At 37.1% G+C, this 26,345-nt stretch overlaps 1 protein-coding gene and 2 long non-coding RNA genes across 6 annotated transcripts in view; 2 read left to right on the plus strand and 1 right to left on the minus strand.

Moving 5' to 3' along the window:
• Nucleotides 1-7,391: 7,391 nt before the first annotated feature.
• LOC107965727 lies at nt 7,392-12,202 on the minus strand. The gene is made up of 3 exons (XR_001706106.2): nt 11,670-12,202; nt 9,084-9,163; nt 7,392-8,867 (listed from the first exon to the last, which is right to left on the minus strand). It is a non-coding gene; the product is annotated as an uncharacterized LOC107965727 (long non-coding RNA).
• The window catches only part of LOC102656349, a 247,967-nt gene continuing 230,488 nt past the window's right edge, over nt 8,867-26,345 (plus strand). For all 3 annotated transcript variants that reach the window (XM_026445787.1, XM_026445786.1, XM_026445785.1), the window contains exon 1: nt 8,867-9,296. In XM_026445787.1, coding sequence (XP_026301572.1) covers nt 9,144-9,296 — 153 coding nt within the window. In that variant the 5' untranslated portion in view covers nt 8,867-9,143. The remainder of the gene's footprint in view (nt 9,297-26,345) is intronic.
• Nucleotides 12,324-20,857, plus strand: LOC113218528. Of its 2 annotated transcripts, XR_001706034.2 has the most exons (3): nt 12,324-12,787; nt 13,764-13,880; nt 19,276-20,857. It is a non-coding gene; the product is annotated as an uncharacterized LOC113218528 (long non-coding RNA). The 2 variants fall into 2 exon arrangements; XR_003306276.1 differs by lacking the exon at nt 12,324-12,787 and having other exon boundaries at nt 13,398-13,880.

The raw sequence follows: 26,345 nt of genomic DNA on the forward strand, positions 1-26,345 counted from the left end.
TTCTCGGATTCGATTCGATTCGGCATTACAAGACGTCTCGCCAGTTCCAGGAAGCCGGACAGCCGCGAGGAATGAACGTTCAATTTATTTACTCGTCCCCGCGAAATCCTGCGCTCGGATTGGTCGGATCGGTGGCTAAGTCCGCGGCATAAACTCGGCCCGTGGCCGTCGTTCAGGCCAACAACTTCTGTTGGGTTCCTCATATTAGACTTTTTCGTATTCCTTCGGCGCATTTAACCGGCTATTTTATGCTCCTCGTGTAGGATACAGTCTCTCCCTTCGGTGGCCGGTTGCTCTCTCGCCAACCGGATAATAACGCCGTGAGAGACGGTCGGTGCCGTCATTTTCGGATTTTATTATAACGCCTCTTTCCCCCCTCAAACACTTATAACATAAGCTCCCGTATCATGGCTATCCTTAATTGGGATTAATACGAATAGTCTGGCGACATCGGTGTTACCGACCGAATATGTGCGCATGGTAAGCTGCGCCTGCTTAAAGTTCACGTTAGTGCTTCACGTTTTAATTCGAAACCACGGGACTAGGCTACCGATCCGCGTTTTTAACGTTTCTCGCGATTCGCCCGCGAGAATCCCAGGCCACTCTTTGGGAGTCTGTAATTGGACGACGCGGAGAGAGCCGAAGTGCGGCGAAGACGCACGAACCTCGTACCGAGGTCGGAGTCGTTTAACTCGCAGCATTCTCGCGACGCGGAACGAAAAGCCAAATTTATTTTGCGAGCTTTGTTTACGCAAGGTGTTTGTTCGCTCGAATCTTTTGGCAGGTGAACTATGTGGTTAAATGCCAGGAATTATAATGTATCGTTTTTTTTCTTTTTAAATATACGATACGTGTTTTTTTCCTTTTTTACGCGAATATATTTGAATCTACTTATTGTAAATAAATTATTTGGAATTAACGCCGCATTATGAAAACAATTGAGCAGGTATAACAAGTTAAAAGGAATGTTAGTTTTTTCGAGGGTATAAATAATTACGGAAATTTAAAATTTAGTTACTTTCGTTAAGAATATTGTGATTTTTCATTAACTGAACGAGTTTTAAGATTGCTGTTCGATAAAGAATTCTATATAATGTCTTCGAAATTATAGTACAACGTTCCTATCTATATATAATGTTAAAATTAGACACCGATTTTCAATTTTCAATAACTTTTCAACATTCAACAGAGAGATATGAAACTTTACATATGAAATTATATTCCATGGAATCGCATTCTCGTTTCGCATTGAATTAATACGCTTCAGTTTTAATTTTTTTGCCGGATACGAACAATTATCGAGACGATTAAACGTTCCAAGATAATTAATACGATAAATATAACGATCATACAGGCGTGCAGTAAAAGAAATGTACAGTACGTGCACCGTTTTCATTGGAGGACAAAATATTTGTCGAAAGGGACCCGATACGCGGAATAACGAGCGGAACGGGGAGAATAACGTTTCTTTTGCTCTATGGGAGAGCACCATTACGAGGAATTACGCGGTTCGGAGAAACAGAACGATGCGATCGATCCGGACAATGCCTACGGAGCCGTTAATCTCTTTCCAGGAATCGTAGTGGGTCATACGCTGGGACAAAGTTTATATTTACACGTTGCCTCGGCTCGTGGCATAAATATAATCGCTTAAGAGGAGAATTTTTAAAAGCGGCTTAATTCTCCGCAATTTTATGCGGATTGTTGAATTATGTATTACACGCGTTTGCGAACGTGGAGAGTGAGAGAAATTATTTTTTAAAAAATAATTTAATAATTTCTTTGCACAGTATTTTAAATATTTTGTTATTTATATAAGTTTGCTGTTTATCCATCGGTTATTAGATATTAATTTCTAAGCCCGTAAGAGTTTGTTTGACATTTTCATTTTATTTATCCATATTTTAAAATCGATTTACTACTCGCTACGATCATTCCATCTTATTAGTTTCTCATTATACTAAATACCGATAATTTGTTTGTTTGTAATAATTATCATAATTCTCTTAACGTCTCCAATGCCTCTGCGCGCAGCTGTAAAATATTTTGAAAGATCTTAAGAGTCGTAATAGATGAAAATAATACATACTAAATAGATTTGCATTCGAGATCTTCGTATCGTTCAAATAGTAGTCTTGGAATGTTAATTCTTTCACGATCCAACGTGGATAAACGTGTTTCTCGTTTATCTCGCAGGCGCCGATTCCAGAAATTCCAGCAATTAATTTTCACCGCTGTTGAAATTTATCAGAGCACGAAGGCACGGTCGAGCGGGTCCCCGAGTGTCGCAGCATGGTGCAATTTCCACATTGCATCGGAGAGATTTCAATTCGGAATTTTTGCCGAATCATTTATTTATTCCTTAAGCCCCTTATACCCGCGTGAAAATTTCCCAATCAAATCTTATATTTGCAAAGAAAATTACTTCATTATCCGCTTGAAAAAAACTTTAACGTTTAACTTGTTTATACACATATCCTTAAAAAAATATCATATACGTTCACTGATTGCATAAGAATTTTTTAACCCGCGACTATACTAAAAAAAAAAATCAAATGGACGCGACGGCTCGTTGGAAATACAGCACGCGTAAACAAAATTAATCCGCTCGATGAATATTATTTTAAAGCTTCAAAAACACTGAAGCGAGAATTCCAAAAAAAAGAATAAATAAATAAATAAATAAATAAATAAATAAAAATATTCGTACAGCAAATACGCGCGGTGATATCCGAGGGCGCCACTGAACAGAGAGAGCGACAAGAAACAACACCTCCACTCCGCCAAGGAGTTACATTTCCTCCTCTTCCCTTTCTCCCAAGCCTTTGAGAAACCTTTCGATCCCCTTTATAATCTAATCTCTCCTCCGTTCCTTTCCTCGCACGGCCTCACCTTTGCCATTTCCCTCTTCCCCGCGCCGCGCCCACGTCCAATGCAGATGCTCCAACGGACAAATCCATCCATCCATCCGTCTCTCTCCTTCCTTCGCACGCGTCTTCGTTTTCCACCTCAAAGAAAAGACACGGACATACATTAATTTATACTTAAGTTTCCATACTTTGGATATCGTATTGCGCACGAATTTCGATAGAAAAATATCGACCGTCCTATTGCGATCCACCGAACAACGTTTCTTTCGACCGAAAGAGGAAGGCATCGTAATTCCCGCAGCCTCGCCTCGCCCCCCTCGCCATCTTTCTTCCATCGTCCCTTCCTCCGGCGAGGGAGAGAGGGAAGAAGGAAGAAGAATCAGGGGTAGAGGCAAACGACTGTTTCGACACAGGCCGACCCGTCTTTCTCGCGCACTCGCTCCCTCTTCTTCTCGCCGTCTCCCTCTCGCCCCCTCCCCACCGTCCATCCATCCACATTCGTGGATCAGAGGTCCGTCCGCGTCTCGCAGAACCGGGGCGCGGCTCCACGCACCCGCAGAGGGGGCCTACCTCTCCCGTTCCATGCTGAAGGAGGGAGGGAGAAAGAGAGAGAGAGAGAGGACGGAAAGACTCCGACTCTCGAGGCGAAGAAAGAGAGAGCGAGAGAGATGGAGAGGGAGAGAGAGAGAGACGAAGATCGTAGCCTCGACAGAGCCGTGTTCCAGTACGGTGGGTGGGGTGAGAGGGGTGGAGAGCGTTCGCAAAGTGTCCCTAAAACTTTTACAATCGCTCGGCTTGGCTGGCTCGCTCGCTCGCTCGTTCGTTCGCTTGCTCGCTCGCTCGCTCGCTCTCGCGTTCTCGCTAGGGCTATGCTTGATGGCGTATCTTCCAATGTGAGTTGGCCATAATACTAAGATGTACGGCTGCGCCGGTAGGGGTCCCGCTCGGTCTCTCACTTACTACCTTATAGTATAGCAAACGCGTATACCGAACGTACGGCCGTTCCATCGCCGTTGGCCAACAGTATTTCGCCGGTATTTTCGGTTTCTAGTCGCGGGTTTGCCATTTCCCATCCAAAGTTTTCGTCCTCTCCCAACAACCGGAAAATACTGTGGCTCTCCACGACGACGGGAGCCGTCCTCGGGATCCTGGATCCTCGCATGCTTATCCGCCGCGTGTTATTAACAACCGCGTATTATTTCGTATATTTCCCCGGAATATATTTCTCTCGTACTTTTTCTTTCTCTCTCTCTCTTTCTTTCTCTTTTTCGTAATTATCTCGTAACCAGACTCGTTCTTCGGTTTCCCCCCCCCCCTCTCTCCTCTCTCACTCTCTCTCTCTCAATTTTGCGCGTTTGCGAATTTTCTCCCCCTCTCCCTCCCCTCTCGAGGGCGGGGGAGAGAGAGATACGTGTGCTAATCGATCTCCGTGGTATTTTGATATTATAAATAGAGGAGGTTATGGAGGAGTTATGTTTGCCAGTGATGTGCAAAAGGGGGAGAGGATGTTCGATGTTCCAGTTGCGCGGAGAAGTACACCGTGGGGCCCACGTGATTTGTCCGGTTGTTGCGTGATGGTTAGTGCGTGTCGTCGTCCATCGCCGCCGTCGGAGGAAAGTAATTAAGGAGGAGACGATGGTAAGCTCATACCACGATAAACCACGCGCTGTACGTAAAATTGTTTTATAATTGTTTCTTTTTTTTTTTTTTTTCTTTTTTCGCCTCTGATCAATACTGAATATACATATCGTCGAGGAGAGGAAATTTTTGGGAATTTTATATTGTTCGATCGATTCGATTCGATAAAAGAGATCTCTGTTCCAACGTTGTTCGAAATTTGATTCGATGATAAATAAATAATTCTTTTCTATTTATTTTTGCACGAGAAGCAAGCTTTTTTGTTCGCCGCCTTCTTCTTGTTATTGTGGAAAGTCGCGAGTGTGTTGGTTAATCACCTTCACGCTCGAGACATCAAAGATCCGGACCGCCATACGGCGGTGACGAAAGCGTGTGACTGTATTTTACTTGCTCTCTAACCGCGCAACGATACATAAAAATAGGATGTGTATTCGTGGCGGTGAACGGCGGTTAACCGTTTCGAAGAATTATACTTAACCGAATTAATCGCGTTATCGTTAAAAACTTTCTCTTAAATATTTATTTCTGGACAAACGTCTCGAGTTTCCGCTCGAAATTCTTCGACTCGATCGTACGTACGTATGTTCCAACGTATATTCATTTCTCCTCTATTCTGTTTTTTACAATTTAGCTAGTTCGGTGCGCGCAAAACAAACAAACAAACAAACAAACAAATAGCGTCAGCGAACAAATACTCGATTAGCGATTAGTTTTTTCTCGCCGCGTTTCTATCGTTGACCGGGGAGGAAGGAGGGTGGGGGGAGGAGGGGAGAGCGGATTCCTCGTCGAACGGTGCATCGGCGAGGTGGTGGGGGCCGGGCGATCGTTATCGATTGGCGGAGCGGCGGCCGGCCACGCCCACTCGGCCGCCGCTAGTGCATGCACCGCGACCATGCGCCATGTGACTATCCTATCCCCCCGTGCATTTTCGTCTCCGTTGCAGGAAAATACTCGCGCAGGTCGGGATCACCGGCGTTATCGACCTCGCCAATGCAAAGTAGCGAGCCTCGTAAATATTTCGCGACGCCTTCGCTCCCCCCCCTCCCGTCATTTCCATCCGATATTTTCAGTTCTACGCCGGATTCGTGCCTCGAGGAATATCCTCGATTTTATTATTACCGTGCCCGCTAATAATTGCTTTATATCTCGTTCGAAGAAAGGAAGGTACGAGTTTCTTTCTTCCATAATTTTTCTCACGCAAACATCGATATCGTCGCGTTCCATTCTTATCGGCAGGAATGTTTAAAGGAGAGGGGGGAGAAAGAAAGAAACGAGAAAAAATCCAGTTAATCAGAATCTCGTATTTTTTTTTTTTTTTTTTTTTTTGCAGAAATAAAATTTTCGAAACGGTAGCTTGTTAGGGGAATCGAAACGTATTTTGTTGATCCAACGATAATAAATAACGCCCACCCGGTGTTCAACTACGAATTCACCATCGTAATTTACCGTTCCTTATCGCATCCATTTTGTCCAATTTGCATGGAAATTCGACTCGTTTAAATCCGAATAATGAAAAAAGAAGAAGGAAAAAAGTATTTATTTAGATAAAGTCGAACGATAAAAAGGAACGTCATTCGTCGATGTAAACCTGCACCCGTGTTTTTAAAAGCTTTAAATTAAACGCCCTTTTGTTCCCATTCAACAATTCACACCACCTGTTGTTCCTCGCATATTTTTCCAAGTGGAAAATTATTTTAATTATTCGATCGATAAATTATCCCTCGAATCGTACATTCTCGCCAAACTGAAGAATCCGTACGTAAATCAAGATATTGGAATCTAGTCGTAAACGAGCTTCGCCTCGCCGCCAAAGAGGTCGCAAATCATTCGCGCGCAGATTTCCAGGAAAATCTTATTTTCCATTACCACGCGTCGAGAGCATCGTCGAACGTGTTTTCCTATGCAAAACTTTCTCCTCGACCTTCCTTCTTCCGAGGGTTGCTCTCCCCTTCTTTGTTTCTCTGCGAAGCTCTCCTTCCCCCCCCCCCCTCCTCAGAAGTGAAAGTAGGTTATGTTTTCAATTTGGACGACCTGGGTTTTTATATATGTATCCCTTTCGAAGAATCCGTATCCGCGGGACAATGAGATTATTCTGCTTTCACTTTCCCCCCTCCGCCTCGAAGAGGACAAATCTCGGGCGAAAATCTCTTCGTTGTTGCCTTTCCGTAGGAAAAAGAAAAATTCAGAGACGAAAATTCTACTTGAAAATTCGAAATAGCAAATGGAAGGAGGTTTCGAGAAGAAGAAGCACGTTTATTCCACGTTTATTCCACGTTATTCCACTCGTTATTAGAAGAAAGTGGGGAGGAGGAGAGGGAGGTCGTTAGTTTTTTCTTACCGTCGGCAGCGCGAAGTCGCCATTTTGCGCCGCTGGCCGTCGCGTTGCGCGCAACAATGTGCGAGCGCAAGGAACGAGCGGTTCGCGTATCCTGTATCCCCTCGTCGCGTGGATATCAGAGGCAATAAGACGGGACGATTTGCATTTGAAGATCGTGGATGACAACAGGTTTATAACGCGTATGAGGCAATCGCGATTTTACACTCTTATCGCGTAATTTATATCGCGACGCAAATCAAACGTTTTACGAGACAACAAACGCGTTTTCGTCCGCGGCCATGTTCTTTCCTCTCTCTCTCTCGCTCTAGCTCTCTCGCTCGCTCCTTCGTTCTCGCTCTCTCGCTCGCTCGTTCGCTTTCTTGCTCGCTCGTTCGTTCTTGCTCTCTCACTCGCTCGTTCGCTCGTTCGCTCACGTGCTCTCGCTCGCTCTCTCGTTAGATTCTATTTCGATCGAGCGAGCAAGGAACGAGAATTAATTGAGAGTAATCGGTGAGCGAATCGAACATCGAAATAATTAAATACATTTATATATATAATTTCCTAAATCTAGGGAAAAATCTAGTTTCTTTATTCGTACCAACACACGTGGTAAACATAATATAGGTTAGATATAACATAATATAGACACGCAAACTCGAGCTTCGATGTTTCGAGGTGGCGCTTTTCGAAACTCGAACATTTCCTAACGAGATCGGGCACGATAGAGAATTGTTTCGCGGAGGAGATGTCCCCCTCGATGGATAGATGGATTTGGACGAGGAGAGAAGCGTCGCGTGAACGCCCATTGGCCGCCATTGGCTCGTACGTAACCTTTCGCCGTTTTGTGACCGCCGGCTTCCTACGAGCGTGACGCGAATGTTCGATACACGAATAAGCCCTCTCTTCCTTCCTTCCTTTCTTCCGTCCTTCCTTCCTTCCTTCCTTCCTTTCTTCCACGATCCCGCCGGCCTCTTTCGTTTTTCGTGCAGTGCGCATGGTTATACCTGGAAGGAAGTACGATATAAGTGCGTAAAGGGGGGTGCATCGGGTGCACGGGATGCGCCTCGGGCGCAGTGGAAGGGCCGGTCACCGAGTACATGCAGTGTTGGTGTTGTTGGATCGAGCGACATGTGATAACATCTCCTTCTCTTTTCCTTTCCTCTCTCTCTCTCTCTCTCGAAAGGAATTTAGCTCTGGAATTTTTTCATCGGTGTAGTGATGTGTGTGTGTATATATATATGGTGATACTCGCGCAATGTTTCGCAATATATAGGGGAAGAAAATTTTAATTTTTTTCCAAGGAATTACAACTCGATCTCGATCGTGCATACGAAAGTGTCTCTCGGAAGAAAGAAACAAATCAATCTCGAATCGATTTTCGGACGAATCGCACGGCACGATCGCAACTCGGCCACCCGCCCCCCCCCTTTCTTCCCTGCGTAAATGGCTGCCGCCGGTAGCCAGTTTCTCTCGCTCGGTCCCTCTTTTTTCCTCCTTTTTTCACAGTTCGTGGCATCCATCCGGCGAGGAGCGAGGAGCGACGAGCGCGGCGGCGGGTGGGGTGGCGAGAGGGGAGGGAAAAGAAGAGGTTTGGAAGAGGTCGCGTGACGTTTTGCGGGGGTCAGACATAGGGAATAGGGCGCAGGCGCAGTTATGCCCGTCGAGTCTCGGCCGAGCACATGGCCGAAACTTGCTCCTATTAACGCGCCTCCACTCCACGGATCCGTCGAGGGGTTGAGGGATTGGATAAATAGTGTGGGACCGGCAGTGGCTCGTTCTGTTTTATTTTTTTCGTGGCTACGAAGAGTGGAGTGGTGGAGGAGGTGGAGGAGGAGGGAGAAGGATAATAATTAAAGTTGTTCGGTGGAATTCGAGATTCTTTTTCATCCTTCGTTCTTATCATCATCTTTTCGAGACTCGTCGTCGGATTTTTGTTTCCAGATATATTTTTTGAGAAAATTTTTCAAATGACGCCTGTTTTTCCTCTCGAAGAAATCTTGATATATTTTTCGAGCAATTTTTTGATCGAAGAGGAATCGTGTCTGAAAAATAAAATGGAAGAATTATATACATTTTTCTCGTCGTTATAAATGAGAGAAAAATAAAGAAAAAGCTCGAGTCACAAAGATCATTTTTCGATATCCATTGAGAAATAGTTTAACAGAGAGAGAGAGAATAATAAATTATTATTATTATTATTATTATTGGAGAGTAATAAACAAGGCGTCCTTGACCCAGGTCAAACGACTTGTGCAAACCTTTCTTGGCCGGCGCAAACTCGTAAATGATCAAATGATTCTTCTTCTCGGAGAAAATTTATGGCCGGCCTCCCTCGTATCTGTGATATTGAAAGACAGAAGTGGTGTTGTAACAGTGATCTATTATTAAACATTCGCGTGCTGGCTGGTAATAGAGTGCAGTGCCCTAAGGTCACGGGATCGGAGTTCATCGATCGATCGAGGATGAGGGGGGTGAGTAAAACCGAGTTCTACGCCTGTTGATCTTTTCTCAAACGCGTGCCATTGTTCTTTACTCGAATCTTTTTTTTTTTTTTTTTAAAAATTATTCTTAAAAAACAAAATAAATCTTCGATGATAATTTTCTTTATATTATTTCGAGATTTAAAAATTTTCGATTCGATTCGATTCGATGATTTTTTCTTGGCTTCGATTTTGAGAAATTAATATTTTTCGAAAGTAGATTTAAATTCCATTCGTGACAAATAAAATTTATAATTTTGGATCAATTTCAATGCGTGATTTTGTGATGATTTATTTTTCTTTTCGTATTGTACGAAAGATAAATTAATTTAAAATTTCGATCGATAACTGTCAGGTTGTTTTAATCGTAAACGCGCTTGATATTCGATATCTAATACGAATAATTAAAGCTCGCGTGGTTAACAACTCGATCGATAATTGAGAGTGTACTCGTCCAATCTGCTCTACGCGTAATTAAAATTCAAACGTTATTGAGCAAAGTTCTGATTAGATGGCTGGATTAGCCTGAACGCGTTTTCAACGAGTGCATTTTACTGCTTCTCCAGCTTGTTCGTTAATTAAATTTACACAATTCCTATGTTAATTTACTGTGTCAATAAGCGTTACGTAATTTATGCGATGCGATTGAATTAAATATTTATTTTTAATTTTTTTTGGAATTGGAAACAATTTTAATTTGTACGTTTTCTAATTTTACAAATCATATCTTATTAAGTTAATTAATGAAACTGCAAACAGTTTTTATAACAATTAAATTTTGTCAAATTTTCAAAGAGTGATAAGTTAGGTTAGAAAAAGATTCGTTGGATTGAATTTGAAATTTGAATTCCATGCGCGATCGTGATTCGAGGAAAGGGGAGAAAATGGAGTTTCCGAGAGTGACGGGAGGGACAGTTCATAGGGCGTAGCCCAGGGGGCATTCTCGGTCGTGGAGAGTTTTCCAGAGTATCCGCGGCCACGGCAGATCCGCGCCTCGGTTTTTACGATTTAAGGGAGAAAGAGTGCTGTGGCGGGGGGTTTGAAAATGCGGGGTGTAACTGTCAGCCGAGCAATAAAACTTTTAACGCCTTCGTGTCCAATAAGCGTATCGTCCACCGAGTTTTACATTGGGCGGTGTCCTGCGGCCATTACTCTGGAACGGGACGATGCGGCACGCTGATTGGTCGGGCGATGCATCATGGCCGCTCCGCTATCCAACATTTCCCCCACCAATCTATCCACCGACAGCGTTTTCCATCCCTCCAACGTACCACTCTCTATCCTTGTTACGTTAAATCTTCGAGGGTAAAGCGATACGAGGCAAGAGTCTCTTATTCGTGGCCAAGTAACAATTCGCGATTCTCCTCTATAAAAATTTTTCGAGGGGAAGATTCTCGCTTTTCGAAAAAAATGGATAATACATTTTATGGATAATATAAACACACAATTTATTTTTACAAGTCGATGAATGATACGTTATATTGCTATTTTAAAATTCCATGTTTGAATGTAATGATATATGCAAAATTTTATCATTATTGATTATTTATATTTATATTAATTGATTAATTTTTTATGCGAAAAATCTACCTTTCCTAAATTATTTTTTAATCTATAATTATGTTTAGAATAATATTTCTATTATAAATTTTCTGTAAAATTTTTAATAATTTTTTAATAATAAACAGCGAAGAAATTATTCTTTTCCATTCGTTCGATTAATTTAGTTACGAACTCTGCTGAATTCAGCACTATATAGGTCGATAACTTCAATCGCAGCCTACTTTACCGATCGTATAAATGTTCCTACTGTATTTGTGTTGGTGTTAGCACGCAACCAATCAAACGATCGCTATTATACGTTATCGTTTCAAAAACTTTCTCAATTTTTCCGTGTACCGCGTGTTGCAGTTTAAGAAAATAATGATTATGCACGAGTTTATGCATTTTAATCAAGTCTAATCCAGTTTAAGTAAGATAGTTATCAAAAACTTTTTTGTTTTTTCCTATTTCGTCGGCGTCTTGTACATTATATGATAAAAAATACAACTTTCGCGATACTATCCAGTCTTAAAAATATCTCGGCCGGTCATCAAGCTTTGCGTTAAAATTTTAATCTAAGGTAGAAGCTTCGGACGAAGAAGAGAAGGAATAAACTACCTAAAGATACGGAGGTGGAAGAAAAAAAAAAAATAAGCTTCAATTTCACCACGTCTTGACGACGGCGAGCATATTGGCGTCAACGCAGAATACGCGCCAGAGGCTTACTTTGGAAATAGACTGGGCGGGGAAACTCAATTTTACTAAAATCCTCTCGTAACCGTGTGCAAGTGTATAAGTAGGTATATATACACACATACATACCTGTTACTTTCTACCAGACAGTCTTTTCATTTTATCTCGTTCTAGTCACTATGTCAAACAACTATATCCATAGCTGTGATGCGTATGTACAGTAACTATGTGTTGTTCGCAAGCATTACGTATAGGTTATATATGTAGATCAATGTTGGCTCATACGTTCAATACACAAAGTGATGTCGCAGGTTATATAGGTGGGTTTTGTCGTTGAGCCATAACTAGAGATACGATGTAGTACATAGGATGCAAACCCATAAACCCCCACCTCGTCCGTGTCTTCCTGAGGCTTCTTCAGACAGCGTTACCTAAGGCCGAAACGACCGCACCACCTACGACAGCAACACCTTCGACGACGAAAGTGACGTAGGCACGAACTACACTCGTTGACGTCGACGGCAGCGCCAATAAACAAGGCTCCCGCGCCCGCCTGACTTTCGATTATGTCATAGACTACATATTTCATCGGGTTGTGAACCCCGCGGAAGCGCGTGCTCATCTATTATTCTCCGCACAAAAGCTTGTGTTTCGACGAAAATATTACGTTGACCTGTCGGACTTGTAAACTAGTCGAAGCTTCGAAAGTGAGTTATTGAAAATATACATATATATATATATATACAGAGGTTACAAACGAAAGAATAGAATTAACGAGACGTTATTACGAGATCACGGGATATCTTTCGGCCGGAATAAGCACGCACGCGCCTAAACTTGATGCGTAATCAAAGCGTGATCGCTTCGTCATGTATTGAGGAATACGCGACTGTTCTTTGGCATTCTACACATACATGTATATGCGAGGACAGAAGAGGAGGAACTCTGCACGGATTAACTGTGTGACCAGTATGTGCCACGACACGCAGTCGGGTCGATCGCTGGATTCATTAAATTTTATCCGACGGGTTGCAAACGTGCAGTCGAAAAATTCGTTTGACTCTATCTCTATCTCTATCGTGAACGCGAGTGAAACTGTACTTGTTAACGCGCATGCGTCCAGTAATATCGTATGCCTTCGGAGTGGTAACATGCGTCATGTTATATGACCACGTGACTATTTTACTTTTGAAGTTGGATAATATACGGTTTATATCGGAATTTCTGACTAACACGGTTTAATACAGGTCAGTATCTCCATTATACTTTGCCAGTAGGTCCACTCACGTTCTTAAGACTCTTTGAAATTTATCTCCTACGTATGAAGCGTCGCGTTACATCGAATGCTATATTCACGCAGCTTGTCACGTACATTTCGACAATGCATGAGAAACAAACATATTTTTGCATGACAATTATTCAGACAGTCGTCACTAATATAGGCAACGAGTTAAAGAAGACAGTACAATATACGAAAAGCGTACAAAGTCATTTTAAATCATTATTATATCTTCGTTGGCAAATGTCAAAATATATTACACTTCCTAACCTCTACTATCATCTTTGTTTCTTGACATTCATTTCTCTTTTCGATTAGTTATGATGCAGTTGAATACAGTTGAATACTCTTTGAACTTAAGTCTATCTTTAAAATCGTGGTTTTAATATCATTTAACATTATTAAATACGACAATGATATTGATGAGATGTATACATCTGTATCAATGTTAAAATTATTATAATTCTTATTGTTAAAATTCTTTCTTTTTTTTTTTTTTTTTTTTAATAATTGTACAATTATTTTTTATATAATATTTAACGTTATCAAGGATTATCAAGGAAGATATCATTATTCATTTAATCAGATATCAAATAGAATTCTTAATTTTTTAATTTCCAATCAATCGTTTATCAAAAACGTGATCGCGATTACATTTCGCAAGTATAACGGATATATATAGGCAGTGGTAGTTTAACATACTACATTCTCATTTTTAACAACTGAAAACACGTTGGTAGTTAGGACAAATTCCTGACGATGGCGCGCTAAGATTATTCGATCGCGGGATATCTTTACGACAGTATATAAATCTTTTGCTCCTGTTGAATCACTGCGTCATAGTCGCGATTAATTTCGAATCAGTGAGGACGTTGCAAATCGTTTAAATCTTCATAAAACACGCTTTTTGAATTTATACGAGGCAATGAATCATTCGTTGACAGAGCAAAACCGCGATGATGACTCGTTGAAAACCATTCAGAATTCAAGGTAGACATTTTGGAAGGAAAGAAGCATGCCTGGCGAAAATGACGTTTCCAACAATCTGCTATATTTTTCATGTAAGTTATTAAGCCATAATAGATTAAATATATTATTTCGAATAATTTTATATTCGTAGTATGTAAATATTTTGATTATTCTCTTGTATAACTATGTTTCGATTTAATACGTATTACGAAAATGATAGAGAAGCAATCGGTTACAAACTAACCTCTTTATACGCGGACATTTTTGTTAAGCTTAATAAGAAGCAAACAGTACTGCATACAGAGTTTTACCGTAATATTCATAAACCGTAAGCTATTACATTTTATGATTCTACGTCTTTACATTTGATTTATCATTGTCCACATACGGATAATTACGACCTCCCGCTGATCGTTTGATTTATCACGATTGTACAATTAACCACGCATCCTGAGAGATTTATGCTCGAGAATGTCATATGAAGCGTGTATATTCAATGTTGTAAGCAACTGACATTCAGGACCAATTGCTACGTAGAGTAAAGTCGAAGCTTTTTTCTCTCTTTTTTTTTTTTCTCTTTCACCTGTTCTTTTCCTTCTTCTCGAGATTGACACGATACAAAATAAATGTTGTTTTCATTTTGTCTTACGCATTTTTATACATATATATATATATATATTTTTTTTTTTTCACGAAGTTTGTTATTCATAAAAGATCATCTCGTTACACAGTCGTGAATTTCATGGTCGTGAATTTTACAGGAAAATGATACGAAAGTATGGTAATACGCAATTTCATTAACGCATGCGCAAATGCACATTTCGCTTATCTATAATTAAAAAAGTGTTCTAATTTATTAGCGATGCTCGTTTCGGTAGATAGTTTTTATTTCGACGGGCGCAAAACAATAAAATACGAATTTTTACAGCATTTTTAGAAAGATATGTTTTTTTTTTACAAATACCAATCGTGGAATATATATCTTTATTTTCTTTATATTTCATTCATCGGAGGCTCCATCGTTTCTTTATTTTATCGTTTTTCATATTCGATAGAAAGGCATTCGAACGAAAGTGGAAAATTGAAAAAAGAAAAAAAAGAACGGCGGCAAGAAGGTAATCGAACGGAAGCTTGGTTGTTTAAAGCTGACGTGATAGAAATTGGAAATCGAATTTTTTTCCCTCTCATCCTTTTCTTCTTCATACTTCTTTCTCGCGTCTCCGTGTACTTGAATCCATCTTCATATACTGAAAACATAACAGTTCATGATTGTATTGAACATAAAATAAATATGAAATATTCCTTGACGTCAGGCATTCTTAATAAGATGCAAATAGAGATTTAAATTAATAAAAGAACCAAGAGAATGAATATGAGATTGAGTATATTTTACATTGCTATTTTTTTCTTGAAATTTTCTTGACATTTCCCATTTTGCAGTACGGTAAAATTGTTTGAAATAAGTGCATATAAACGAATGAGATGATATAACAATTCTAAGAACTAATTTATTAATTCTCAAAATTAGTAAAAATATCCAATTCGAAATGGATCCGTTAGATAAAAGAATCATGTTTACTCGATCGCGATTATTTACGATAAGAAAACTCGCAAAGGAATGCGAAATTCTAATGCAGCTTTCTTTCGCTACCATTCGGTTTAACGATTCGGAGTCACGCGAGTGTTTCTTTGTCACCGTTTCAAAGATCCGTTCAAAAAGATAATAATATATTATCTAGTGTACTTTTTTCTAATTCGTATTATCGATATTTTTATATATAGACATGTGTAATGTATATTATCAAATAAAAAGAGTCTACAATTTAACATTGTTTTGAAAACTCGTGAACTTAGTCAAAAGTTAGGTTAGAATTTTTTTTATCATTAATCTCCATCGATTTCTGCTGATCAAAGTTTAAGAAACATTATATAAACATAATTGCCTATAAAATCTGTATTATTATGATATTGATATTATTTTTAGATTAGAATTTTATTATTATAATTGTATATTTTTTTTATTATTAATCTCCATCGATTTCTGCTTCGATCAAAGTTTAACAGACATTATATAAACGTAATTGCCTATAAAATTTTTTATGATATTAAAATTATTATTATTATTAATTGATTCTATCAGCCATTAGGATTAACATTGTTGGCCACGTTATCGATTAACCTTAAAAATTTGTTTTCGTCGAATTTATTGAAAAGAAAAGTGATTCGATTGATAGTGCAAGTGAAAATACGTCGAAAACGAGGCGAGTGGTGGACGATTTTAGCTTAGGCAAAATGTCTAAGTGTGCATAATCCAGCGAAAACCGCAGGCGTCCCGAGTTGGCACGAAATATTTTGCCGGTCATGAATAAATCCGGAGCCGCAGCGTTGCCGCAGTGACCAGATCCCTAGTTCCATTCTGATGCAGTCGTTGCAGCGGTTTCACGAGTCTCGTCCATACAAAGCATCCATCCCAACTCGCCTCTTGCGTATCCGCCCTTTTCTCATTCGTTCGCCAAATTTGCACGCGCCCTTTCGCCCATTTGATCTTCCAGTACGAAACCAACTCGGTTATTACACTCGCGTAATTCGCCTTTTATTGGCGAATTGCCGTCGTATCTTGTTATACGAAAATTGGCTTGCCCGAATTGCGAGATTTATGTATTAGATTGGTTAAATATTTTATTAAATATAGATTATTTTATTAAAGCGTCGTACATTATTTATCAATTAATTGGATTTAAATTTTCTATCATTTAATATATTTTTTTTTATTTCATTATTATTACTTATTTCAATTATTATATTTATTTTAAAAGAATTGTTTAATCAATAATTCAATTAGACTACATTTTAAAATAATTTCCTTTAAACTTGTTCTAATTATTCAAAGAGATTCGTAATAAGAATTTTAATTCATTTTATTACTAATTTTCGAAATACAAAATTCTTTCTAATGATATTAATTTCAAATTATTTTCTTAAAGCATCGTACATTATTTATCAATTAATTTAAATTTAAATTTTATATCATTTAATGTGATATATTTTTTTTTATTTCATTATTATTCATATTATTAATTATTTCATTTATTATAATTATTTTAAAAGAATTGTTTAATCAATAATTCAATTAGACTACATTTTAAAATAATTTCCTTTAAACTTGTTCTAATTATTCAAAGAGATTCGTAATGAGAATTTTAATTCATTTTATTACTAATTTTCGAAATACAAAATTCTTTCTAATCATATTAATTTCAAATTATTTTCTTAAAGCATCGTACATTATTTATCAATTAATTTAAATTTAAATTTTATATCATTTAATGTGATATATTTTTTTTTATTTCATTATTATTCATATTATTAATTATTTATTATATTTATTTTAAAAGAATTGTTTAATCAATAATTCAATTAGACTACATTTTAAAATAATTTCCTTTAAACTTGTTCTAATTATTCAAAGAGAATTTTAATTCTTTTTATTACTAATTTTCGAAATACTTTCAAATCATATTAATTTCAAATTTCCGAAGAAATTTTATATTCGCACCGATCCAACAAATTAAATATCGATTTTAATTCGTGAATGAGTGAACTCACGTCACTCGATAGAATTTTATTGTCCAGTTTTAATTAAATCTCGTAACCTTGCATACACGGTACACGCGTTCACGACCCATCTGAATTATTTATCGGCTCGGGCCGGTGAATAACCAAATAATACAGCGGTTAAAATACAGCAGGATAAAGTCGATTTAGTAGGAACTGTCCACGATCCACGATCGTATCTTTCGCTTTAAGTAACTGTCACCGTAGTTGGGGATGAGACGATAAATTTGCCAGTTCGCCAGTGCATAGAAGTCAACGTTCGCCATTACAATTTTAAACTAATTGGAAGCTTGTGTCCCCGATTTTTTTGATTAATCGTTCCTTGCGTTTCTGTTGTTATTTATACAACAGCGTTTCCCAATTTTTCCAAATTTTTTCACGGAATAATTAATTTTAATTGTCGATTAAAACTTTTATCCGTTTATTTATACGATTAAAATTGAAAGAAAAAGTATATATGATAAATTCTTTATTTTTCTTTAATCATTCCATCGAGATTTCGTTAAGAATTAATTGCAATCAATTTTACATTCGTAATAATTTCAATGTATTTCGAGCATTGAAAAACTAGTTTTATATACACTTTATAATATATTACGATAATAAACATATTTCGAATACTTTCTATTTTGCTACGTGTCATTAATATTATTAATAAATAAAAATATATAAATTTATAAGACATAAATAAATATATAATATATAATTATATAATATATAAATTTATTAGACATAAATAACAACGTAATAAAATGTAAATGTATCATCGATAATAAATATTTTCGATGAACTCACCGAAACGTATCCGCCGTTTCCTTCGTTTGTTTACATCCAGAGCCATCGATACCGAAATATTCCAAGTGCCAGTTAACGTTTCCACCGCGTTATAGACAACATCTCTTCCCAAGATCTTATCGATCGTTCTTCGCAACGTAACCGTTTGAGTGGCCTTCCTCTCGACAATGCTCGAATATCGTAACATTCTCACGAGCGAACTTTCCTCTTTGCTGCTCTTCTTCCCGCCCACGCTTCTCCCTCCCCACTTTTTCGTCACCCAACTAAGAGATTCTTTTCTTTTTTCTCTCTCTCTCTCTCTTTCTCCCTCTTCGTCCCTCCCTTATGGCCATTTTTTACGTTCCTTCCAATAGGAAGTCTCACCTTTTGCCAAATTGCTGTTGGCTGCTCGCATCTCGATATTCCTTCGTTCAGTTCCAACGTTCGTGGAGTTTCTTTTTCTTCAAATTTCTTTAAATCGCGTCTTATATTTCTTTCTTCGATCGATTTATTTGAACAGGAATAGGTTTTCGAGGTTAGTTTCGATGTCGAGTTTTTAAAAGTGTGAGACGTTTCTCTGTTCATTATTGTAAAATACGTTTGAATTGAAATTTGGGAATAAATTTGGAATAGTTTCGTCTCATTTCTTGAATAATACGATATTGTGCGCAGTAAGTGTCGAGTTTTTCGCGATGTACGCAAGTTGCGGTGGCGCGCACCTCGCTTTCGACAAAACATAACCTCACTTTATGGTAAGCAAGCAATATACGAGCGTAGCATGTAGGATATTTCTTATTCACTTAACTCTTTACTGTCGTTGATTATTCAACGAGAAAAAGAAAAAAAAAAGTAACGACGATTATGTTAATATGCAAATAGATACAATTCATCCTTAATAATAAGATATAATATAATAAGATTCATCGAAATAAAATCTGAACAGATTGAACAACGTTACGATACATCTGAAATAAATTCCGTTTGAATTTCATGTATTTCAAATATATTGTAAAAGTAGAGATAATATTAGAGGAATAATCGATAATCTAAAATTCAATTGCTTCCACACTAGGAATAATCTGCAACACCATTTTACAGATCAGAGCGTCGTGCCTGTAAAAAAAAAATTTAAGAAACACGAAATGTAACGAAACGAAAGAATGAATTCCTGCTGCGTTTCCTCCTAGCAAGAGAAGAACAGTAACAGACGCACAGTCTATTACCTGAACCACCAAGCCATAGAATAAGTAAAGGGGAAAAAGTTGGCATGAAAAAAAATTCTTCCGCATCGAGCGGCTGTTGGCCGGGTTGGCGTCCTTCCTGGAGAACGAGCAAAAAAAAAAATTGGCCAGCCCTTTTTTTTATACCTCCACTATTGGCCATTTGACCGGCAAGGATACCGTTGCTTCGCTCCAAAGATACCGCTAGATTGCTTTCCTGTTAGAAAACGAGATCATGGCCATCTTTCACGATACAAGGCGTTGCAACCATCGATGGAAGGCTTCCTCGTTTTCCTCTCCATGCAAAAAAAAAAAGAACTCGCAGAAAGGGTAGTAAAAGGTTTGGAAAAAAATTGTCTTTTTTCACGATATAGCATACACTTACTTTGGATGAACTATTTCCAGGTGTGTTAATATTGGATGGAGTTTGGAAAAGAGATGTGAAAGGATTGATGGAATATTTATGTTGTATCTGATGATTGAAGAGATATGAAGCTATAGAATAATGTATTGATTGAGAGGTAGAATGAATCTTCTGCTGGATATGAAAATTAGAATAATAAATGGAACTATAGAATAATGTATTGATTGAGAGGTAGAATGAATCTTCTGCTGGATATGAAAATTAAAATAATAAATGAAACTATAGAATAATGTATTGATAGAGAATGAATCTTCTGGTGGATATGAAAATTAGGATCAAGGATAGATATATGTGGATTAGGCGAAGAAGGAGAATATGAAAAAGGAGATTATTGAGATATTTCTTGTTAATATGGAAATTTTATTATTGATAGTGAAAATATCATTGAAATAGGCAATGTTTTTGCGCGTAAAAGAGAGATATAGGTGGCATAATCAGATACAAATTTAGATAATATGTGTAGGTATACAGGAAATTTCAAATAAAATGATATTGGCTTTCGTTATGGCGTATCTTGCGTTGTACATAAGGATATGAGCGTTGTAATTAAAGAATACGTTTATGAAATTATTTGCAAATACAGCCAGTAGGCATAATCAAGTCTATGTTTGTTATTACTCGCTGTACATTCTTGTTCAAAAGTCGCTTAAAGTAATATTTTGTGCGTTTGTCTCAAAATTGTAAGAAATTAAAATATACAAAAGGACGTTTAATCTTTCCAATATGATTCTGAAATTGATTGATACAAAATTGAATGTATCAAAATATGAAAAATTTGTTGAATGAAATTGTGTCTTTCAAATACATGCATTTTTAAGAGACTTTTGACCAATAATGTATTACAAAAAAAAATTGCATGTGCGCGCAAATACATATATTATAATATATATTTTTTGCTGTTGTAAATTATTCTTCCGCTTTGTGCATGTGTATGAATAATCATTACAGATAATTATCTTCACCTGCAGACATAACCGTCCAACCGTTCTCAAGTGTAATTATTAGACTGATAGGATATCTAGAATCGAAATTTCAATAAAAGAATAAGAGAAAATAATTAAAATTCCAACGGAATTATACCCAAAATTCCAGAATTGCCAAAATTTTTTGATAGATATTCATTTTCCATTCCCTCAAAAAAGATTTCTCCTCAATTATTTATTCTCAAGCTTTCAACAAAATAAATTGTAACACAAAGTGTACAAAATACCTCTATATATAACTAATTATATATACCCATAAATAACCTCTTTTCCTTCTTCAATTATTCCAAAAAAGAATTTGATCATCATTTAAAATACCATCTCCCACTCCTCAACGCTTCAAATTATTTAATACCAATTTCTCGGAGGCCAGTACTCGAAAATAACGCGGCCAACTATCTCTCTCTCTCTCCGCCTCTCCCCTCCCCTCCACCGCGCGTCCCACTCCAGATTATTTAGTACAGCTTTTATCGAGCATTGCCAGCAACACTGTACCACGAAAGCCTCGGCCAATGGCGGCCACGAACCCCGAGGATCCGTACAGCGTAAATTGAAGCTGCGGTTTGAACCGTCTAGGACTTCTCAATTAACCGGCAGCTGGCCCCGGCCAGAGAAGAGAGGAGATATCATAAAGAGGATTCTTTACGCCCGTTCACGGCCCGATCGCGATCCCCGGTGTTTATGCTCGCATCGAGGATTGGTCCAGCTGTTGATCACTATTTTCGACCGTATTACCGCCATTATTTTTAGGGATGTCCAACTTGTTGCGATACTCGTACAATATTCGCGATTGCACTCGATCCTCGCGAGTCGAGGTTAAGTTGGAGAATATTTTGTTCGTTGGACTTGTTGGATTTTATGATTTTTCGCTTCGCTGTATCTGCAAATGGATATTTTATTTTCGCGTATTCAAATTGTGTCGAAGGAGTTTGTATTAATAAATTTCAATTATATATATATATATATATAATCAAAGAAATTGTTCAAATTCTTGAAGATATCTTTTTCCAAAGTAAAGAAATCGTTTTAAGAAATTTTAATCTGGAATTAATATTTGGAAATTATAATTATCATAAATTAGTTATTTTCTTTGATTATTTTATTTTAAAAATAAATTTTAATTAACGAAGGAATTTTTGCAAAAATATATATAAAATGTGACTCTCGTTACAATTTTTATTTTATTTAAAAATCCAATTATTGCGGTATTTTGATTAAAATTTTTTTCTCTGTCTCGATTCGTTCAAAATTAAAAGAAAAAAAAAAATCAGATATTTGCTGTTGCAAATTTCTCATGCGAAATTTTATTCGTCTTCAGATGTAAAAAGTATTACATTGTTGAGGCGAAGATTGGCCACGTAAAACTGCGACGAATACGACTTAAAGCCGTGAATACTTTGGGGGGGCGAGGCGAGGAGAGGAGAGAGATCGGAAAGAACGGCGTCGACGAATTTCCAGAGAAACGTAAGAAAACGTGAATGTGTGCGTGAAGGCACTTGTCCCCTCGTGTCCGACGCTACGTACCTTATATAGAACCATGTACTCGAAGGTTTAGTGTTATATATATACATACATCCATGAGTCTATCTCGATAGCGTTGTTTGAGAAGTCTCATTAGACCGAAAAGTCCCTTGGAACGAGGCAAGGAAACTCGAAGCGGCGTGGATATTTGGAGGAAGACATGAAAACTTCGAGATTGTGAAAATGCAAGAATTTCACCGACCGAGAAAGAAACGAGGGATAGGAGAGAGATAGGACGTGGCGAAAGGAGGATGATAAAGAAATGGTGGAGAGGAACGGAGAGATAAAAGGGAGGAAGAGAGATATTTTTTGTACGGAATCTGTAAAGATTTCCCATCTTATTTTTAGCCAAACTATCTTCGAGACATACTTTATTCCGTTTTTCAAACGCTCGTTATCTTGTATTACTGTGTACGTATGTAAAGAGTGATTTGACCACGAAAACGATTCAATTATTTCTTTCCTAAAACGAAATTAAAGAAAACAAATATTATTCTTATGATTCGAAACTCGCAAACTTTAGAAAATTCGACCTAAATAATTGTTGTACGCCTATAACGCCTATATATCTATGGCATGGAAAGGAATTTTAATTGGAAAGAATGCGCAGTATTTCTATAAAACTGTTCCCATGATACGTATACTATCTAATTAAAACGAAGAATTTTTGTTTTACGAAGCATCGATCGAACAAAACGTAAGATAAAAAGAAATTTGTGATAAAACTTGAGATTCGATGGTTAGGTTAATCCCGCAATACTCGAGGAAGAAAATCGCATCAATGGGAGACAACTGTCTAGACAGTGATCAACACACGCGAGACTGTAAAACTTTGTAGCCACGTGATCCCGAATCGACGAGTATTCTTGCTCTATCGCATACATATGTATTACAGTACGCTGGTGGCTTGGCTGGGAGAAGGCAATGGCGTAATATATTTAACAATGTCTCACGATATGAGACGTTTTTACGGAAAGTCGTTGGCATAGGAATTGCTCGTTGGATCTGGTAGAATCCGAAGTTCCATGCGAACACATTGGAAATGAGTTTGTTCCTTTACGTACATAACCTAAACTTTCGGGTTACGTTTTACGTTTGCACATGCACGCCGTGCATGCGCCACTCTGCGGGAAGGCGAAACTCAACCTTACGCGCATGCGCATCGTGCCAATCTGGCTACATGAAATTTGAACTTTTATAACCTATCGAGAACTCTCGGTCGTTTCGTTTCGATCTAACTACGACGTTTTTCACATTAATTTACGTTTGTAAAAGTACGTGAAATATACTTGAACAACCATTCATAATTGGATTGTACACATATATTTGCTCATTTTGGACAACTTGTAGGTAAATTAATATTATTTCTTTTATTTTAAATTTTTCTTTTATCTTGTCAGAGTTTTAAGAGGTTAGAACGTAATCCTATGTCTCTTGTAATATAAAATTAAATTCAATTTATCTTTTTTAATAAAGAGATTGATATAAACGAATTCTTCTATTAAATAATAGATAGGATAATTTGATTAAGAAAGATATTATCGAAATTAATCAAATTCTACTAAGTGAGTAGGTTAAATATAGATTCACAAAGAATAGAATTATTTTAGAAGAAATCATTTATTCTTTTCTTGTTATCGTAAAAAAGGGAATAAGTAGTTCGAAAGGAAATTTTTCCTTGAATTTTTTATAAAGTTTAAACGATAGATTTGTATTAGACGTGTAAATGCATCTTCAATTAATGGATCGTAATGAACGAAATATCGTATTTTCCTCGAAAGATATAGATTTTATCCGATCATGATCGTTCAATTCAAGGCAGACATTCCAGCTCTCATCTTTCTCCAAGTGTATTAGATTGGCTTCGAAATACGTGACCTCGCCCGAGAATCAACCTCGTTCCCAACCTTCCACGTCCTCCCTCCGTCTCTTCCTCGCTCTTCGCCTACCTCCCACGTCGACGTTTCTAGCAAAGCCTCGTTGCAACCTAACCCAACCTTCCCGGAATACTTTGACCCTCCCACCCTTCGAGTCTTCGCCCTCTTCAAGGGATTTTCGTTTTTCTTTTTCCTTTCCATCCCTCCCGTTTTCTTTTCAAGCTTTTACCAAGGCATGGCCGGCTGGATAAGGGAGGGGTATAAGGCGTTTTTGCCGACCCAAAAGGGAGTGGTTAATGAAATCCGTTTGTCGTTTTTTTTTTTTTTTTCTCTCTTGTTCAATCTTTCTACCGGTTTGTTACGTTGTATGCACGGATTTGAAATTTTCATAATAATTTGATCATCCATTGAATTTTTTGTAAAAAATTCCTTATACATATATATATATATATGTCGAACTGTGAATGTTTGTTGCAAAATGAAATTTTTATAAATATACGAATTTTCAATGTAATATATTTTGAAACAATTAATTTGATTATTCGTAAAAGAAATATTGATTTTAAAAAGAAAAGAATCTACATCTAGTAATAATTGCAAAAAGGCAGAAAATTCGAATTTATTAATTTTAGAATTAAAATTCTATTTTTAAATTTTAAAGTTTGAAATATAGATTCGTATTTCGATATTTCATGAAAACTGTTAATTGCAAACGTGAATCGATAAAAGGCAGTATATATAGAATCACTAGTTTCGAAAGATCTAGGGAATTGAAGAATCCTGCAATTTCGTGGACCGTTGACCTGTAATGATAACCATCGTGAAAGCTAGGATTCTTGCGTAATAGAGGAACGTAAGGAAGCCCGTAAAACTGCATGTCCCGATAGGGTTCCTTTGTAGGCGACCTTAATTCGTTTCCTTTTTTGTTATCTTCTCTCACTTCCACTTTATACCACCGTGAAAAATATTAATTTCACGAGAACAATGCAACAGAGAAAGAAGAAAAAGTAAAATAAAAAAATAAGAGAGAAAAAAAAAGAAAAAAAAAAAAAAAACAAAATGAGGAAAAATGCATAAACTTTTTCGCTCGTAAAGCGACCAATTCTATTTTCGAAATAACCAAGTGCCTGGCATTTAACCATGGTTTTTTTCTTTTCTTTTCTTTTTTTTTTTTTCTTCTTCTTCTTCTTCTCTTTTTATTATTTGGCACTCGTGAGTTGGCAAATAATATACGTAAAATGTTTTATGTAGCCCTGGCCTTTTCAATTCCTGTGTTGCACAACATACACAACAGAGTCTAGATGAATCTAGGTGGAATAACGCGAGCATGCGCAATACACGCGAAACATCGAAGTGCGCAGAAACTGCTGCATCCTCGACGCTGCTCGTCGACGAGAAAATTTTGCTTATCATTGTTGTGATACAGAATATTGAAAAACATACACTCTCGTTCAAAAATAATAAGATAACTTATATTTCTGACTTAACATTTAACATCCTATTGAGGTAGGACAATTTATTTTACGTATTTAACAACGTTGAGGTTATGTGATTACACATTTCATTTATATATTTATCGTATACATATTTTATATTTTTATTTATCGTATTTTTTAATTAAATTTTATTTATTATACATTGTGATACAAAATTCTTGTTAAAAAATTTTAAGATATATATTTCTATTAAATTTTATGTATTTTTTTTATTAATATTCAATATTGAGATGATCTTATTTTATTTTAACAGCATTCAACATTGTTAAATAGATATAATTTAATGGTTACAACAAATATTTGCGCGTATCTTACTTTCATACTATCATCAAATATCAATTAACATGCAAATACTGTGGGCAAATAGAATTGGTACACAAAAATATTCCTCATTCTCAATTAATTTTTTTTTATCTCAACAAGATACAAATTACACGATAATTGCATACAAAGTTTAAGTAAAATTATTAACACATCGTTATCTCTACAAATAATTTTTCATTCTACAAATCTAATAAATAATCTTTCCAATCTTTCAAGCAGATACTTAAATATTCCAAGATTTTTGAACGAGGTTATATATTTTTGGCACGAATTTCAGATGAAAATTTTACGATGACAAGGACGTGAATTTAATTGTAACACGC

The sequence above is a fragment of the Apis mellifera genome, linkage group LG16 (assembly GCF_003254395.2).
Source record: "Apis mellifera strain DH4 linkage group LG16, Amel_HAv3.1, whole genome shotgun sequence".
Lineage (NCBI taxonomy): Eukaryota > Metazoa > Arthropoda > Insecta > Hymenoptera > Apidae > Apis > Apis mellifera.